This window comes from Sinocyclocheilus anshuiensis, unplaced genomic scaffold (genome assembly GCF_001515605.1).
Source record: "Sinocyclocheilus anshuiensis isolate Anshui unplaced genomic scaffold, SAMN03320099.WGS_v1.1 scaffold477, whole genome shotgun sequence".
Lineage (NCBI taxonomy): Eukaryota > Metazoa > Chordata > Actinopteri > Cypriniformes > Cyprinidae > Sinocyclocheilus > Sinocyclocheilus anshuiensis.
In genome coordinates, this window is record NW_015536549.1 from 3,205,657 (window position 1) to 3,223,593 (window position 17,937).

Below are 17,937 nucleotides of genomic sequence, written 5' to 3' on the forward strand. Positions count from 1 at the left end.
ATTACAATTATGGATGCCACAATTACGTAATCGTTCAAAGCGGCAATTAATCGTTCAAAGTCCACTTATGTTATTCTGTGTGCTTAAGATCTGTTTTTTTTTCTTTCTAAAAGTTATTTTAAGGGTTTATCCATTGGTTTAATTTTAGTTTTAATATGACATTATAATACCATGCATATTTTACCTTTTTTTATTTAAAGAAGAAACCAATCCAATGAATAGACGCCATTTGAGGCTTAATACTATAGAAAAGCAATAAAGGTTTTTCAGTTTGAGGGTTTTAAAAATATGGCATGTGGTTGCTTCAAACAATGATATAACATCATTCAATGTCAGTTGTGATAATCGTAATTAATAATCGCAATTACAATTTCAAGGGAATAATCGACAATTATGATTTTTGTCATAATCGTGCAGCCATAACCACTACAATCATCGGCCTCATCTCAGATGGTGAGGAGTCTGCTTACAGACAAGAGGTTAAGCAGTTGGCTGTCTGGTGCAGTCTTAACAACCTGGAGCTCAACACGCTCACAACAGTGGAGATGATAGTGGACTTCAGGAGAAACCCCCCTGCAACCCCCCTCCATACACACACACACCATCATGAATAGCACTGTGGCTGCAGTGGAGTCATTCAAGTTCCTGCGCACCACCATCTCACAGGACCTGAAGTGGGACATTCACATTGACTCTATTGTTAACAAGGACCAGCAGAGGCTGTATTTCCTTCGCCAGCTGAGGAAGTTCAACCTGCCACAGGAGCTGCTCACACAGTTCCACTCGGCCGTCATTGAGTCTGTCCTGTGTTCATCTATAACTGTTTGGTTTGGCTCAGCTACCAAATCAGACATCAGGAGACTACAACGGACAGTCAGGACTGCTGAGAGGATTATTGGTGCCCCCTGCCTAACCTCCAAGAACTTTACACCTCCAGAGTGTTGGAAAAGCGCTGGTAAAATCACTCTGGACCCCTCACACCCAGCACACTTCCTCTTTGAACTGTTTGCCCTCTGGCCGGCGCTACAGAGCATTGAGCACCAAAACAGCCAAACACACAAACAGCTTTCCCGCCAGGCCATATTCCACTTGAACAATGCATAACACATCTCAGGACTGTACATCTGTAAATAACTTGTCAACACTTTTCATCTGTAAATGGCGCATATGCACATTCACAATTCTGTCTATTGATATTTTCTTTTTCTCTGTATTTTATGACCATATTATATTTTTATTTATTGTCTATTCTCTTTATTATTAGTGTTTTTTTATTTCAATTTATTACTGTAAATTATATGTATGTCTGCACTATGTCTGTACTTTCTGTACTGGAAGCTCCTGACACCAAGACGAATTCCTTGAGTGCGTAAACACTTGGCAATAAAGCTCTTTCTGATTCAGATTCTGATTCTGGGCGCTGCACAGAGCGGGACACTTCAGATGGGGATTTAAAACTTCGACAACTAAACGGTGTGTACACATTATACTGTAGTGCATGTTTTCATATCATTACTAAGTAATTCATTTGTTGACTAGATGCTGCATTAGTGGAGAAAGGACAGCAGTATGTATGAGAGGCTAAGAGGACTCAAACATTAGCAGCACCTCAAATGGTTAAAACAATGTGACCAAAACACGCAAGTCTGACACAAATGCTTAAAACCCTCTGGGGTCGGCAGACGCGCCGGCACATCTTTTCTTGATAACGCCGATTTTTGATCGTACAGAAAAGAGCAACACATCATTCAAATATGTACAGGGTCTACTTTTGAGTACACTCATAATAACAAAACGCTGTGCTTTTGTAAAATAAAGGAAATACAGGGTGCGCTTTCTGCCGTCTCGATCTCCGTGAACTTCTTTCTGAAACGCGTCACAAAAATGAACCAAAACTCAGCGAATACTTGACACACAGACATGAGAAATACATCTATAGAAATTTTGAAGTGTCTAATTTTAGATGAAGTAATTCATATTGAAAACAAATAATTCTCTGATAAAGTAATCCGTATGTAGGGGTGACACATATGGCGATAATACCGCATATCACGCTATTGGGCCACTCCGAATGACCGCAAGGGAAATTCCTTCACCTCGACAGCCCTACATACAGATTACTTTATCAGAGAATATTTGTTTTCAATATGAATTACTTCATCTAAAATTAGACACTTCAAGCTTTCTATATATACAGTGGTGTGAAAAAGTGTTGGCCCCCTTCCTGATTTCTTATTTTTTTGCATGTTTGTCACTCTTTAATGTTTCAGATCATCAAACAAATTTAAATATTACACAAAGATAATGAAAGTAAATACAAAATGCAGTTTTTAAATGATGATTTCATTTATTAAGGGAAAAAAGCTGTCCAAACCTACGTGGCCCTACGTGAAAAATTAATTGCCCCCTCCTGTTAAATCATGAAAGAACTGCAATTAACCACATTATTTTAGAAAGCTCAGTTAAATTTCACTAGCCACACCCAGGCCTGATTACTGCCAGACCTGTTGAATCAAGAAATCACTTAAATAGAACCTGTCTGACAAAGTGAAGCATGCTTAAATAGCAACACATTATGCCGCGATCTAAAGAAATTCAAGAACAAATGAGAATCAAAACAGTTGACATGTATCAGTCTGGAAAGGGTTATGAAGCCATTTCTAAGGCTTTGGGACTCCAGCGAACCATGGTCAGAGCCATTATCCACAAATTGAGAAAACTTGGAACAATGGTGAACCTTCCCAGGAGTTGCCGGCCAACCAAAATTACTCCAAGAGCACAACGACGACTCATTCACACCACTGTATATATATATATATATATATATATCTTTATGTGTGTGTGAGAGTGTGTTATACGATGTAACGAGGTCATTATTCAGAAACCAATGAAACCGAAATTAAATAGGGCATTGATACAGGAAGTGAAGTAAACAGAAGAGAATGTCAAAATTACAGAACATAAACCTGACATTTCCAGGTTTCTCAGCAGCAGAAGTCGTCATAGTCGTCATAAACTTCTATAGCAGTGAATGGGAGACTACCGAAAATATATTTTTTTGCATTCCCATTTGCTCAAATAGCAAAAGATAAACTCCATGATTGTGTTTTCATGACTTTCAAAGCACATCATCAGCCTTGTGAATAGGGTCCATAAGACCATTGGGCTATTAATTGTTAGCCTCTATGTGTAACAGTTCTGATCCTCTAATCTGACTGGTCAAGAGACTTTTTGCAGATATTTCACCTGCGCGTTCTAGATGGGCTGTCAGTCATTGTGGCTACATTGTTACACCACAAGGTGGTGGCAAGGGATTGTCTTTGAGTCTTTAAACCATTCATTCACCTGCACATTCAAAAACGCTGATTCATTCAAAGAGAGATGTAATGAAACGCACTGTTGAAATCATTTGAACACTATGGAGCCTTAGTGCAAATCAGCATGGTACACATTATAATTACTAACTTAGGGTGCTTTCACACCTGTAGATCGATTGCTTTGTTCCGAAACAGGGATTAAAATTATTACAATGTTGCTTTTTATTCTTGGTGTAGGCACTTTGTAAAAGTCTACTTAAGTTTGTTTAGAAACAATCATAAAGTGTCTCTTTTATTTCATGAATATTACATTATCTGCAAAAACAGGTTTTTAAAAACATACTTTACAAGTAGACATTCAATATAATTAACCACACTTCTTGTAAGTGAAATAGTTTAACAAGTAGTTGAAGTACAGTTTGACAGATAAACTTTCATCTTTGGTTGTTGTATAACATGAAAAGTGAAATGTGTGCATTTTGATAGAATAATTGCAAAAAAAAAACAAAAAAACACTCACCCAGTTTTCCACTGTTTGACAAACAGCTACTCCTAGCTATTGAGCCATTGATTGTGTCATTATGTTAAGTGAGTTAAGCCACTCTGATAGAAAATCTGTTTTGATTCACCTAGTGCTATATACCTCACTATAGTGGTATATTGTCTAATATCAGGGTTGCCAAGTCCCAAAATTGTGCTACTTTTTACACAGTTGCTGTGGGTTGTTTTAGGGTGTTTTCACACCTGTAGCTCGATTGCTTTGTTCCGAAACAGGGATTAAAATGATTACAGTGTTGCTTTTTATTCTTGGTGCGGTTGGCTTTCACAGGGCAAAGTTTCTAAACGGACCAAATTTGTTAATACAAGTCACGCACGAGTAAACTGTTCTCTCATTGGTCAATATTCCACGATTTATTTTCCGGGATTCCACTTAGCTGTCACGCATGTCATCCGTCAGGATGGAACGATAACGGCTTCGCCGGCTTGTTGTTGTTGTTGTTTTTTGTAGCTGCCGTTATAATCATTTATCATTTTGAGCAGGAGTCCAGGATTGATTGGGAAAAGATTTTTAAAATGCACCTACTACAAAGAAGAGCAATAAGACGGCATTATAAAATAAAAAAAGTGCGATTTGATTTTGAATGGCAAAGATGTGCTCACCAACAGACATTCACAGGTTCATTTTGAGGTATTAGCAAAACAACAAAGCTAATGCTTTTCACGGAACTTGCGTAATTACACATTATACATTGTGATATAGCCTGGTTCATTGGTCCGTTAGACAACAAAGCTAATGCTTTTCACGGAACTTACATAATTACCCATCATAAATTGTGATCTAGCCTGGTCCGTTGGATCGGATTGCTTTCTCACTACAACAGAACTGCTCCAGAGTTTGTTTTCAATCGAGCCGAGACCACCTCGTTCAGGCGATCTCGGACCGATTGTTTTGGCGCGGATCCGAGTGCGATTGCCGTGTTCACATTTGCCCAAACGAACCAAGCTAAGGGGGGAAACGCGCCAGGTTCTGAAACAACAGGCCAGGTGTGAAAGCACCCTTATTTAATATTCAGTACACATGCATGAAGTGTAAAACGAGAAAGGCGTAACCTTACGAAAAAAAGAAAACATGCTGCGGTTCTTGCATTCCTCTGTGGTTGGCTAATCAATAGCGCAGTATTACGATTATTACAGTTATCGCGACAGCCCAATCCATGTGAAACCAACGCGAGGTCCAGTCTTTCCCATCTGAGCTCATTATCTGTAATGTGATCACACCCATGCGCAGCATGAGCCATTCATAGAATAATCATCCACGTGAGACGAACAAACGCCCACATCACCTCCGTAAACAAAGCGTGAAGGTTAATCAAGTTCATCTCGGCTACTTTTCGTTTCTGGAAGAAGAAACGCTGTGAGGAATAAGCAAGAATTTACCTCAGAAGAAGAACATAATGCAACATGAGGCTTGAGCAGCGGAGGAGATCATTTCTGATGAGTAAGTAATTTTTTAATACTTGCATTAGTTATTGTGTTATTGTGACATAACTTGTACACATTTTACTAGTTACACTTTTATCAAACTATAATTCCTGACTAAATGTATGAAATCAAGTGAAGCATTTTAAAATGTTACGTTTCATTGTGTCTCACTGTACTGCTCTCCTCGTGTGTTTCCATATCTGTGAACACAATTCAGCAGCAAGCCAAACTCCATTCAAACAAAGACTGGAGCCAGGGTATAGTTTCCAAAACTCCTTATTTTTACTCCAATATGCATTGAATGAGAGTGAAACTATCAAAAACAATACAGGAATAAAGTGCTATTAGTAAACAGAATGCAAAACATATTCACATATAAAGGCTGAAAAGGCAGAATTAACTGTTTCAGCACTTAGAAGAATTAGTGTTTGTAACAACACTTAATTGTTACAAATACAGCATAGGAAATAAAGAAAATGTTCTTAATTTACACATTTTACAAAAGATTACTTACTGACAATGCTTTCGAAGGCATGAACATTACAGAAAACTGTAGCAGCAATCACATGGAGCGTAATGCTTGAGAGAGCTGAGCAAAACTGCACTAAGATGGCTGCTCTCTTGATTAGTCAGATAAATTTCAAAATAAGAGTCCCAAGCAAAAACTCAAAGTACATAAAATACACTCGATGGGCGGAACACTCCCCGCCTGACATCTATAAAGATGTCATCTGTAACAAATTGTTCAAAGGCATTTTCTTATTTTCTTAGCAGGAGAATGATTTCAGATACAGGCCTTAGGAAAGTTTTGCTGGACCCTTCTTTAGTCACTTTAAGTTCAACCTTGCGAACATTTCCGTCTTTACCAGGGAAAACACTTGTGACTAGTGGCATGGGCCATTCATTTCGGACTGCCTGTTTGTCCCTTAGTAGTACTATGTCGCCCTCCTGGATGTTTGGGTATGGTTCCTGCCATTTGCGCCGCACTTGCAGTGTTTGAAGATATTCCTGTTTCCAGCGACACCAGAATTGGTTGGCTAGGCTCTGTACTTGTCGCCACTGGTGTTTGTAAATGTCTTACTGCGAGAAGTTTCCTGCTGGGGGTGGTGACTCTTTCCTGAAACGCATCAGAACACCAATGAGGCTGTTATTAAGATCTGGTCCAGTGAGGAGTATGTTATTGAGAGAGATACCTTCATGCTGTGCGCTGGAGTCGAACACTACCCTGATTTGATCGGGTTTTTTTGGGTGATAGACTCCGAATAGGGGTAAGAACCAGCACTCTTTTCCCTCTGGTAGTGGAGTTGCACGTTCTGCATGATCATTGTCGAACAGCTTTTGCATGAAAGTTACAAACTGTTCTTTCATATCTGGCTTTCGTTCTAGGGTACGTCGTAAGGAAGAGAGGCGGCTTAAAGCTTGATCTCTGTTGGTTGGAAGAACTGGCCTTGGAGACCTAAAAGGAAGAGGTGCCACCCAACTGTTGGAATCATCCTGGAAAACTTCTCTGTCCATAGTCTTTAGTAAGACTTCATCCTCGATGGAGAGTGCAGGCTTACTGTCGTTCTCTGTTCTTTTAAATATAGTCTTGCCTAGGTTGTCTTTGCTTATTTTCCAGTGGGTTTCAAAGTCATGAGCTGTATACGGAGTTAAATTGTTGTTGACCTTTTCTTTGACATGTACATGACTTGTGCAAGGAATAAACAGTGAGGGTCTTCCATTTTCTAATATATTGATCTTGAAACTGGAAACAATGGGCTTGTGCACATCTCCTAGGCATACTTCACCAACCAGAACCCATCCTAGGTCTAGTTTTTGGCCAAAAGGTGTGTTGTGTGGGCCATTAATCTGTTCTCTCACCTTATGAGCTCTGAGTATGTCTCGCCCAAGCAGCAGGAGGATGTGGGCTTCAGAATCCAGAGCTGGAATTTCAGGAGCAATATGCTTGAGGTGAGGTTGATGGAGAGCAGCATCAGGTGTTGGAATTTCATCACGGTTGTCGGGTATTTCATCACATTCAATTAACGTTGGAAGTGCGAGACTAATTCCACCATTTGCTGCCTCAATCCGATAGCCGCTTGCTTTTCTTCCTGAACAGTCAATCAATCCAGCACATGTCTTTAAGCTGTAAGGAGATGCTTTGCTATTTATGTTGAACAGATCGAAAAACTTTGACCTGGCCAGAGATCTGTTGCTCTGATCATCAAGCATAGCATACATCTTAACAGCCTTCTCAGGGAGTCCCTCTGGAAACACTTTGACAAGACATATTTTAGAACAAGATTTCATTGAAAGGCCGTGACACACTTCAGTGCAAAGAGAGCTCACCTCTTGAGTCTTTGGAATTTCTTCCTCATCCTCCCCGCCATGCTGTAATGAAGAACTTTGAATTTTGTGCATCCATGAGGGTGGACCGGGATGCAGGGCTGAATTATGACGGTCGCTGTTGCACTCATCACACTTTAGAGTAGTTTTGCAATCACGAGCAAAATGTGATGATGATGAGCAGCACCTGAAGCAGATCCCTTGCTCTTTCAAATAAGCTTTTCATTCATCGATTGTCTTCAGTCTGAAGCCTCTACATTTCCTTAAAGGGTGGGGTTTATTGTGGATGGGACAATATTTTGCTGGGTCATCTTTAGAAGGCATTTTGTCTTGAGGTGCATCATGCGATGCTTGATACTAGTGCGTCTTTGAGGGAGTCTTTCATACAGTGTATGACAACTACTGGAAAAAGCAAAGCTGGGATCGTTGCGTGTTTTAGCGTGATTGCAAATGAACTGAGTAAAGAACGAGAAAGGAGGGTAAGAAACACCAAACTCTTCTTTGTACTTGGAGCCTTGAGAAATCCATTTCTCTTGTTTGAGGATCTTGAAGTTCTTATGGAACTTTTAGAGGCTTTGTCAGATGTTCTGTTATTTTTACTTTGTGTCTTTCCTCGTGTGGGGTCTTTTGGATACCTTTCAGCCATGATGCTCGCTACTTGCTGCTGTATGATCCTGTCAGGATGTTCAGCCAGCCAGTTTGTGTCATTTCACTGTACTGCTCTCCTCGTGTGTTTCCATATGTGTGAAAACAATTCAGCAGCAAGCCAAACTCCATTCAAACAAAGACTGGAGCCAGGGTATAGTTTCCAAAACTCCTTATTTTTACTCCAATGTGCATTGAATGAGAGTGAAACTATCAAAAAACAATACAGGAATAAAGTGCTATTAGTAAACAGAATGCAAAACATATTCACATGTAAAGGCTGAAAAAGCAGAATTAACCGTTTCAGCACTTAGAAGAATTAGTGTATATAACAACACTTAATTGTTACAAATACAGCATAGGAAATAAAGAAAATGTTCTTAATTTACACATTTTACAAAAGATTACTTACTGACAATGCTTTCGAAGGCATGAACATTACAGAAAACTGTAGCAGCAATCACATGGAGCGTAATGCTTGAGAGAGCTGAGCAAAACTGCACTAAGATGGCTGCTCTCTTGATTAGTCAGATAATTTTCAAAATAAGAGTCCCAAGCAAAAACTCAAAAATACACTCGATGGGCGGAACACTCACGACGCTAGGATGTTTTTAATGTTATATAAAATATAAAACAATACGATATAAAATAATACGAGGATTTACACTGTAACACTTTGAATGTTAGAGTCTAAGAATGTTAAAGGGATAGTTCACCTAAAAATGAAAATTCTGTCATTAATTACTCACCCTCATGTCGTTCCAAACCCGTAAGACCTCCGTTCATCTTCGGAACACAATTTAAGATATTTTTGATGGAATCTGACAGCTCTCTGACCTCTGTCATTAATTACTCACTCTCATGTCGTTCCAAACCCGTAAGACCTCCGTTCATCTTCGGAACACAAATTAAGATATTTTTGATGGAATCTGACAGCTCTCTGACCCTCCCATTGACAGCAAGGGTACTACCATGATCCATGTGACATCAGGGGTTCAACTGTAATATTACGAAGCTACGAGAATACTTTTTGTGCACAAAAGAAAAAAATAACGACTTTATTCAACAATTCGTCAATTTCTACGTTGTTTGTGCTTTGATTTGAACGAAAATAACGTATCCGTGTGGTGTGGCTGACACAGAACAACATACGCTGTTTGCGTTCAGTGGATACTCTCCAAAATGGCGCTAGGGTGATGCGGAGGAGACGAATTGTTGAATAAAGTCGTTATTTTTTTCTTTTGTGCACAAAAAGTATTCTCGTAGCTTCGTAATATTTCGTTTGAACCCCTGATGTCACATGGATTATTTTACCGATCTCCTGGCTACGTTTCAGGACGTTGATCGTGGTAGTACCCTTGCTGACTATGGGAGGGTCAGAGAGCTGTCAGAATGCATCAAAAATATCTTAATTTGTGTTCCGAAGATGAACGGAGGTCTTACGGGTTTGGAACAACATAAGGGTGAGTAATTAATGACAGAATTTTCATTATTGGGTGAACTAACCCTTTAAGACCAATCTTTAGTGTGAAATACTCTGTTTGCGAATGTAGAGGTTTATAACGTGCTTAAAAATAATTATTTAGTTTCTCAGAAATAAAATGTTTTTGTATTGTATAATACATACAAAACATGCTTGTGTTTATGACTACAAAATCATGTTTTTTTGGGGGTTTTTTTTAGGAGTCATGAGTAGGCAATATTAGTGATTGCTAATGTAATAATATAGTTGCTAAAGATATCAACATGCTACCAGATTGTAATTGTTTTTTAATATTTGTATTTATGTATTTATTTTTTAGTAACCAGATACCTTGAAGACTCAGAGAGCTGTACCACCATCAGAAGCTGTTCAACTACATTGGGATGATATTCTACACAAATATGGTAAAATAAGCTACATGACTACTGATGATGTGGCTGTTTTTTTTTTCTTGCTTTTTTTCTCCATGGAAAGAAGCAGCAAACAGATTGGAAATACCAGGTATGGTTTACTTGTTTCAACAGTTTCCAGCAATGGCACAAAGGTGTGTTACTGTTCAAGTCTATGTGTTTAGATCAGTGTGCTTAATAATGTGTCTTTGACATTCACTGTGTATATTTTGATTATACTGTGTTGTAAATAAAATACAAATAATCAAAACCCCCATTATTTTACTCTCCTCACATTCTTTCTTACCTGCCTCACATTCACAGTTGCACTGGTGGGCAATTAGGGAAGGGGACCTTGGTCTCTCAGGTGTGAATCACTAAATATTCATGGCCATTGTCACTCCCTCACATACGGTCTTTCTAACACAAAACATGTCTTACAAAAGTTAGATCAATATATAGTTTTTTTTGTTGTTTTTTTGTGAATGAGAGGGCAGGATGATTTTCACCTCATTTTATAGCAAAAACTCTAGTCTACCACACCCAGTTCTCAAAGTCTTCTGAACAAATGTTCTGTATGTGTTTTATGGCCTTATGTCAGTGACTTAAAAATTATTATTTTTTCACTAACCAACCACACATAAATGTTGCTTTCTTAAAAACATGTACATTCATGTTGCTTACATATTACTGTAGCACAGTTTGTGCTGAATACAGTGTAATCAGACTTGATACTGAAAAAAGCACAAATGTCAGGGCATGTCAAAACTTCTCCAGGGCCCCAAAACCCCCTCAAATCCCAGAGGGTTAATGTCACGATTGTTACCATCTATTTGCTTTAGTTTATATCCTGCTGGTCACATGAATGCATTTGTTAGCCAGCAAAGTTGCGGATTTAAAGCTGTGACATGAGAAAGCAATCTGATATGTGGCTCTAATAAAGTCTGTATGCATATAGAGACCTAAAATATAGATTGCGCTTTTTCTTTCCGTTTTGCTGTTTTGTTTTTAACTCTGAACATCTATGCTGCTTTTTGATCATTCTTCAAGTGAACTTTTGCCTGTTTGGTGATTTAAATAAACTGTTTTAGACTGCCGCGATCCATGATGCCTGCGAGTTATCCATGGGGTGCTTCACTTTTTGCCTGTAGTGCAACTGTCATATTTTGTTATTTTGATTAGATAATCATCATGTGTTCTAGAATAGAAGCAAATTAAGGTGTGAGAGTATCCATACAATATCCATATGTATGTAACGTCAATGCTATGGCATTTGTGTAGATATTTAAAAATGGCCATCTAGTTAGTGTGTTCATTTCAACATCTACTAACACATTTAAACTTTGAAGTTTCTTCTGTTAACATTAGTTAATGAACTATGAACTAACTGTAATTATCAATATATATATATATATTATTTATTAATTTTTTTTATAGTAAAGCACTATTTTAAATTTCGTTCAGAATCTGTTTTCAAAACTATCGGTTGATTAATCGGTATCGGAAAGTGTGGTCCAGCCTAGCTATTGGTATCAGTAAAATCCACTGTCGGTCAACCTCTAATTAGCCTAAGTGTTGTACAAAAATATTGCTCAAAAGCTTGTATCATGTTTGATGCTTATATTTTATCAGCATTTTTTTATGCTGTATGCATAATCAGGTAAAGTTGCTTTAGTCGAGTAAATGTTTATCTTGAAATGTTACTAACAATATAAAAGTTCTTACATTTACTTTATAAAATATAAAACATTTCATGGCAAAAAGACAAGTTTACCACAACCTAAAGGTGGACAATTTTGGAATTATACTAAAAGACCTTTTACTTGCTAAAATCAATCACAAGGCATGTGGCAGATTGTGTACAACAGGTCTTTTAGCAAAGTTTTGATCATGTTGATCATTTAGAGGCCTTAAGAAATGTACCAATGATACCTAGGCTTTAAAGGGTTAAATATAGGTCTTTATAGGGATAGTTCAGCCTAAAATGACTGTCAACATTTACTCACCCTGTCATTCTGGTCACCTCCTACAGGTTTGGAACAACATGAGTGTGTGTGAATGATACCAGAACTGTCCCTTTAATGATTTCTATTTGTTGCAAACACCCCAAGATAGTTTGTTGGCAGTGCATTGTGAGTAGTCAAACTCAATCTGTGGCTCTGATGTGATGTTATTCATGTGTGTTATCAGGGGATGAGAGGAGAGCAGGTGCTGCGCTCCTGGCTGCAGACTCAGTGACTCTCTCTTTGGGCTCAGGATGGCGCAGGCAGGGCCTCAGCTGGACTATCTCATACTGCAGGACCTCAAGCAGCGCTTCCCAGAGATTCCAGAGAAAGTAGTATCTCAGTGCCTTCTTCAGGTGAGAACCAGCAGTCACAATTGAAACAAATGGAATGTTAAAAATGTGTGGCCTGCTCCAGCAATTTGAGCCATTTTTACCCAGAAACACATTTAAATGAAATGGGAATTATAACATTATAATTTAATAGTTATCATCTACAGGGCTGTCGTAAAAACTTGTTTTTGAGAAAATGTTCTTTTGTTATATATATATATTGTGAGAAGCCTCTTATTTCAGAAATGTAAATTGGGTGGCTGAAGAGTGGTGACAAAGGGAGTAAGTGGTACAGTGGGAGGCGGTGTGAATCTACGGACAGAAATGGGTTTGAAGTTAGACACATTTGTTGCACCAAGGGGAGAATGTTATTAAAAGTACTGAATATATCCGGTACCTTGCCTTATACAGGTATATATATATTATATATGTGTGTATATACATACACACACACTTTATCTAGTTTTAGTTAACAACATGTATATTTATATATTCTTCAGAGTTTTCTTTCTTTCTGCCTAACAAACCATGGGCATAAAATGGCTTTCCTGGGATAAATGTCAAGCCAGGTGGCATGTTGTCCACAAGTTGTTTTATTAATCTTTTATTGATGTGATTTACTGATTTATTGTTTGAATGTTGTAATAAAATTGACATAATTTGAAAGGTGAGGCATTGCTTTATCAAAAATGTTTTTCCTCGAATGTCATATTCATCTCCAACTCAAACATTTTACACACATTTTGCAAATGATCTTATGAAAATCAACTTTTTAAGTAGGTTGACTGTGAGACACATGTACACTACCATTCAAACGTTTGCAGTTGGTAAGATTTTGTAATGTTTTGGGAAGTCTCTTAAGCTCACCAAGGCTGAATGTATTTGATAAAAAATACAGAAATACTGTGAAATATTATTATAATTGAAATGAACTGTTTTCAATTTTAATATAATAATTTATTAAATATAATTAATTCCTGTGATGGCAAAGCTAATTTTTTTAGCAGCCATTACTCCAGTCTTCAGTATCACATGATCCTTCAGAAATCATTATAATATGTTGATTTGATGCTCAAGAAACATTTATTATTATTATTGGTTAAAAACAGTTGTTATATTTGTGGAAATATGATGCATTTTTTGTTCAGTATTTGTTGAATAGAAATAAAAGTGCAGCATTTATTTAAATATAAATCTTTTGCACTGCACTGTCAATTTTGTTTAATTTAATGCATTTCTGCTTAACACAAATATTAATTTCTTTTAAAAACAATCTTACTGACCCCAAATTTTTGAACTATGGCATATGTATACCGTATTATAATGATGTGCAGTGAGTGTTAAGTTTTATCAGTAATACTTTTTGCTGTCTTTCTGGCTGAATGCCATTACTGAGTGTATCAGAGTGGCATCAGGTGCAAGAACATGTTTACTTCATTGTCTTCCATTTCCTCTTCAGAACAACAATAACCTGGACCTCTGCTGCCATCTGCTGGCTCAGGAGAGTAATAGATACCTGTATGAGGAGTACCACAGCCCAGATGACTTGCACTTAAACCGGAACCACATGCTGCGCATTAGTGTGGGTTACCCTGCTACTGAAGGGGCTAAAAATAATGCTGGTGGCCGAGCTTTGGTCCACAGTTCCAGCGACGGGCACATTGAGCATCCTCGAAGTGGTTTCCCTGAGCCCCTCTCCGCCCCCGCTGCTATGGCGCCATCACCCGGCTTCAACCCCTTCTTCATGAACGATCAAGGACGCTCGAACATCACCACCCCTCCACCCAGCATCCAGGGCATGTCGCCCACATACCACCCTGTCCCACGTTACATGACTCCCATAACAGTTACCCTATCCCAGAACATCCCCTCTGCCCCACAAGCACTGCAGATACCCCCTGGTGCCTATTGTAACAGTGGAAACACCGTGTACATGCGTCCCTCACCGTCTCAAAGTCCTCAACCCACTCCCTGGTCCTCATCTGGGACATCTGTGTACCAGCAGTCTCCTTACGCTACTCCGACATACCCATCCCCGTACAGCTCTCCCCAACATCAGGTCCAGCAGCCGCCCCAGGTGTTTCTGCCCATAAGTCCCCCCACCCTCCCTGGGCTGTCCTACCAGCAGACGCCAGTTTCCCACAGGCCTTTTATGTCCTCCAAATGCCCTATGAAGAACCATATAGAGATCACACTGGAGGGACAACGACCACGGAGCAACTCCCCTGTACATGCTCCGCAGGGAACGCTCTATATGGCCACCAGCCCTTCCCCAAGCTCCCCGTCCCGGGCCATTAGTATGACCGGGGCCTCCATTCATCAAGGAATGTATGTCCACCAGGGTGTGGCAAGGCCCCGGCCCGCATCCTCTCCTCAGCCGGCCACCTCTGCGTTCATCAAGATCAAAGTGTCCCCTGGACAGGCACAGCGTTCCTCAAGTTCTCCACCAGTTGAGACAGAATCCCTCCTCAATATAGTGGACCAGGGCGAGCGCCACGGTGCACCTCCTCCGATCCTGCCCATCTCTGCCCTGCCAGGGAACATCTCCAGTCAGATCAACCGCATGCCTAGACGATTCAGCTCCGGCTCGGATGACTATGCATATACTCAAGGTATGAATCTGCTTATGTAACACCTCATGTGTATGTATATAAAATATATATATATAATTTTTTATTATTATTAATTCAGGTTTTTTTATTCAGCAAGGATGCATTAAAAATGGACAGTAAATGCATGAAAATTCAGTTTTGCCATCACAGGAATTACATTAAAAAAAATTTAATTGTTAATTGTAATTAAAAACATTACAAAATCCAAAATCTTGCCAACCCCAAACTTTTAAATGGTAGTAGTGTGTATATATGTATGTATGTATGTATGAGGGCTTGGCGATACTGTAAATATTAGCAATATTATTGCAGTATCTTTGCTGATGATATAAAATTAGTGAATATTGTGTATATTTGTAACATTTTTTGAGAGAAAATTCAATTATCAATATATATTAAATATCATCAAAATTTGGAAAAATATTTAAATAAATGTTTTGCTATACCCCACAGCCCTAGTATGTATGCATATGTATGAATAAATATAATAAAATATTTATTTATTCGGGCTGGCTTAAGTTATTTATGTCTGGCTTTTTCCAGGAGTCAAGGAACACATATTTTTAACTGAATGCTGAGAAACTTGATAAAGTCCTGTTTAAAATTATCAGGAAAATAAAATAAAATCTAGTAACTAGTCCTCGCTTTATAAACTATATATATTTTTTAATAAAATTATTTAAACTGTGTATATACACAGTTTTATTTTTTTAGGCAGTTAATATCCAGTGAAGCAGATGTATCTTTATACATCATTCATGGAAGAAGAAGAAGAAAAATAACTATGCTTGGGTTGATCAGATAACTCTTTCCTGTCAAAGTGGTAATTTCCTGTCCAGAATAAGCTGTTCATGCAACTCCTTTGCATCTGTTTATGGTGTTTGTATGCATCAGGGTTGGGTGTATGTGGGGAAGTGTTCAGTCTTGTATACTTGTGTCTAATGCTGTATGTCTCCTCCTCAGCACTGCTCCTGCACCAGCGTGCTCGGATGGAGCGTTTGATGAAAGAACTCATGCTGGAGCGGCAGAAACTGGAGCAGTTGAAGGCGGAAGTGAATGAAATGGAATTTGACGCCCTGCAGAGACGCTTCAGACGGGTGAACAGCACCAGCCTGATCCCTCGGGTAAGAGAGAGACAAAAAAAACAAGGCATTATCAGGAAAATAAAATAAAATCTAGTAACTAGTCCTCGCTTTATAAACTATATATATTTTTTAATAAAATTATTTAAACTGTGTATATACACAGTTTTATAGTATTGTGGTTTACTATACTCGGGTAAGAGAGAGACAAAAAAAACAAGGCTTTTATAGTGTGTGAATGCATCTTTTTGAAAGAGTGCGGAACACACACCCACTTGTTTTACATCACTAATAAAGAGAATAAATGAATCCTTATCAAATTCTCCAAATGAGCCTTGCATATAAAAAACATACACACCTAGAATCTACGTGCAGAATGTGCAAATACTATGGGGTGGAAATGATTCACATCTGTTTATTCGGGTTCTCGCTCATTCTGCATGCTTCACAGACTGAATGAATCTCTTTTCAAAGGTTAAACTGCTGTACATAATGTACCCATCCAGTGCAACCGTAATCTCTTTCCTCTGAGTTTAACAAGCTACTGTGAAGAGAGTAACAGTGATAAACTGCTTTTATGTGTGCAGTTAATGTGAAAAAGTCATGTACTTTGTGCGTTCACATTTCTTAGCCTGAAGATATGACCAGAATTCGGTCGCAAAACAGACAGCTCCAGATTGACATTGATTGCACCTTGAAGGAGACAGACCTGCTGCAGTCTCGAGGTAAAAGTAGCATGAATGTACTCATCTTTATGGCACACAGTGTGAACTGAACATTAGCACGTTTGCACTGATTGTTGGAAATTGTGCTGATAATTATGACTACCATTTGCTTCATCCATCTCTTATTTTTTTATTTATTTTTTAGGCAAGTTTGACGTGAGAACCATGAACAACTTTTATGATAATATTCAGCCTGGTCCTGTTGTACCTCCAAGAGGTGGGAATTCAATTATTTTTGAATTTTATTAAGTCAACTGTCACAATGTTGCATATTTAATTCATTATTTTATTTTTTGGTAATTCTTTACAATAAGGTTCAATTCATTAATATTAGTAAATGCATTAGGTATTATGAACTAACAATTAAAAATACTTGTAAAGCATTTATTAATTTTGGTTATTAATTTCTATATATGTTAATACATTTTCAACATTTCAAATGAATGCTGTGTTCATGCAGTGTCATAATTACCATAATTGTTAGATGACAACCAGGACGTTACTCTAAAGCGCTGTCATTTTAAGGGGTTTCCACATGAGTTAATTATGCTTCAACATTTCAGCAAGAGAAAATATTTGGCCTAAAAAGTAAAAACAAAACTATATATATATATATACACACACACGCATATATATAACACCCTCCTGAAAGTTACTAAATAAAACAAAAAAGTGTAAGGTTAAGGCAAGTATTGATCAACAGGTAAGTATGTTAAACTGTTAAATGTAAGTAATTTCTTGATAATTAAGTGTTATATGGCCCACTGAATCATACTGTAGACTTGTGAAAAGGCCCCTGAAATAATCGGGTCTTCACTTTAAGCTTTCATTTAGTGATGAGTGAGTTTTTGCTAGAAAAAGAGCAGGAGAAACACTGTGAAAGTGTCTCAGAGCTGGCAAAAGCTGTGAAAAGAGTGACACTTTATCTCACAGAGTAAGATGCAGCATGCAGAAGTGACATGCATGGTTGTTTATCCACACCAGAACTACCGACTGTAGCCAAAGCACAATAAACTCATTTAGCTTTTTCCAAGGCCCATA

At 38.2% G+C, this 17,937-nt stretch overlaps 1 protein-coding gene across 2 annotated transcripts in view; it reads left to right on the forward strand.

The window, feature by feature from the left end:
* The window catches only part of LOC107699984 (TGF-beta-activated kinase 1 and MAP3K7-binding protein 3-like), a 24,990-nt gene that overhangs the window by 5,585 nt on the left and 1,468 nt on the right, over window positions 1–17,937 (forward strand). Inside the window, exons 1-6 of one of the 2 annotated variants that reach the window (XM_016501458.1) lie at window positions 1,392–1,473; window positions 12,333–12,501; window positions 13,937–15,089; window positions 16,053–16,213; window positions 16,803–16,896; window positions 17,042–17,113. In XM_016501458.1, the coding sequence (XP_016356944.1) occupies window positions 12,400–12,501; window positions 13,937–15,089; window positions 16,053–16,213; window positions 16,803–16,896; window positions 17,042–17,113 (1,582 nt within the window). In that variant the 5' untranslated portion in view covers window positions 1,392–1,473; window positions 12,333–12,399. Of the gene's footprint in view, window positions 1–1,391; window positions 1,474–12,332; window positions 12,502–13,936; window positions 15,090–16,052; window positions 16,214–16,802; window positions 16,897–17,041; window positions 17,114–17,937 lie in introns of those variants that run through there. The other variant, XM_016501450.1, reaches the window with a different exon arrangement.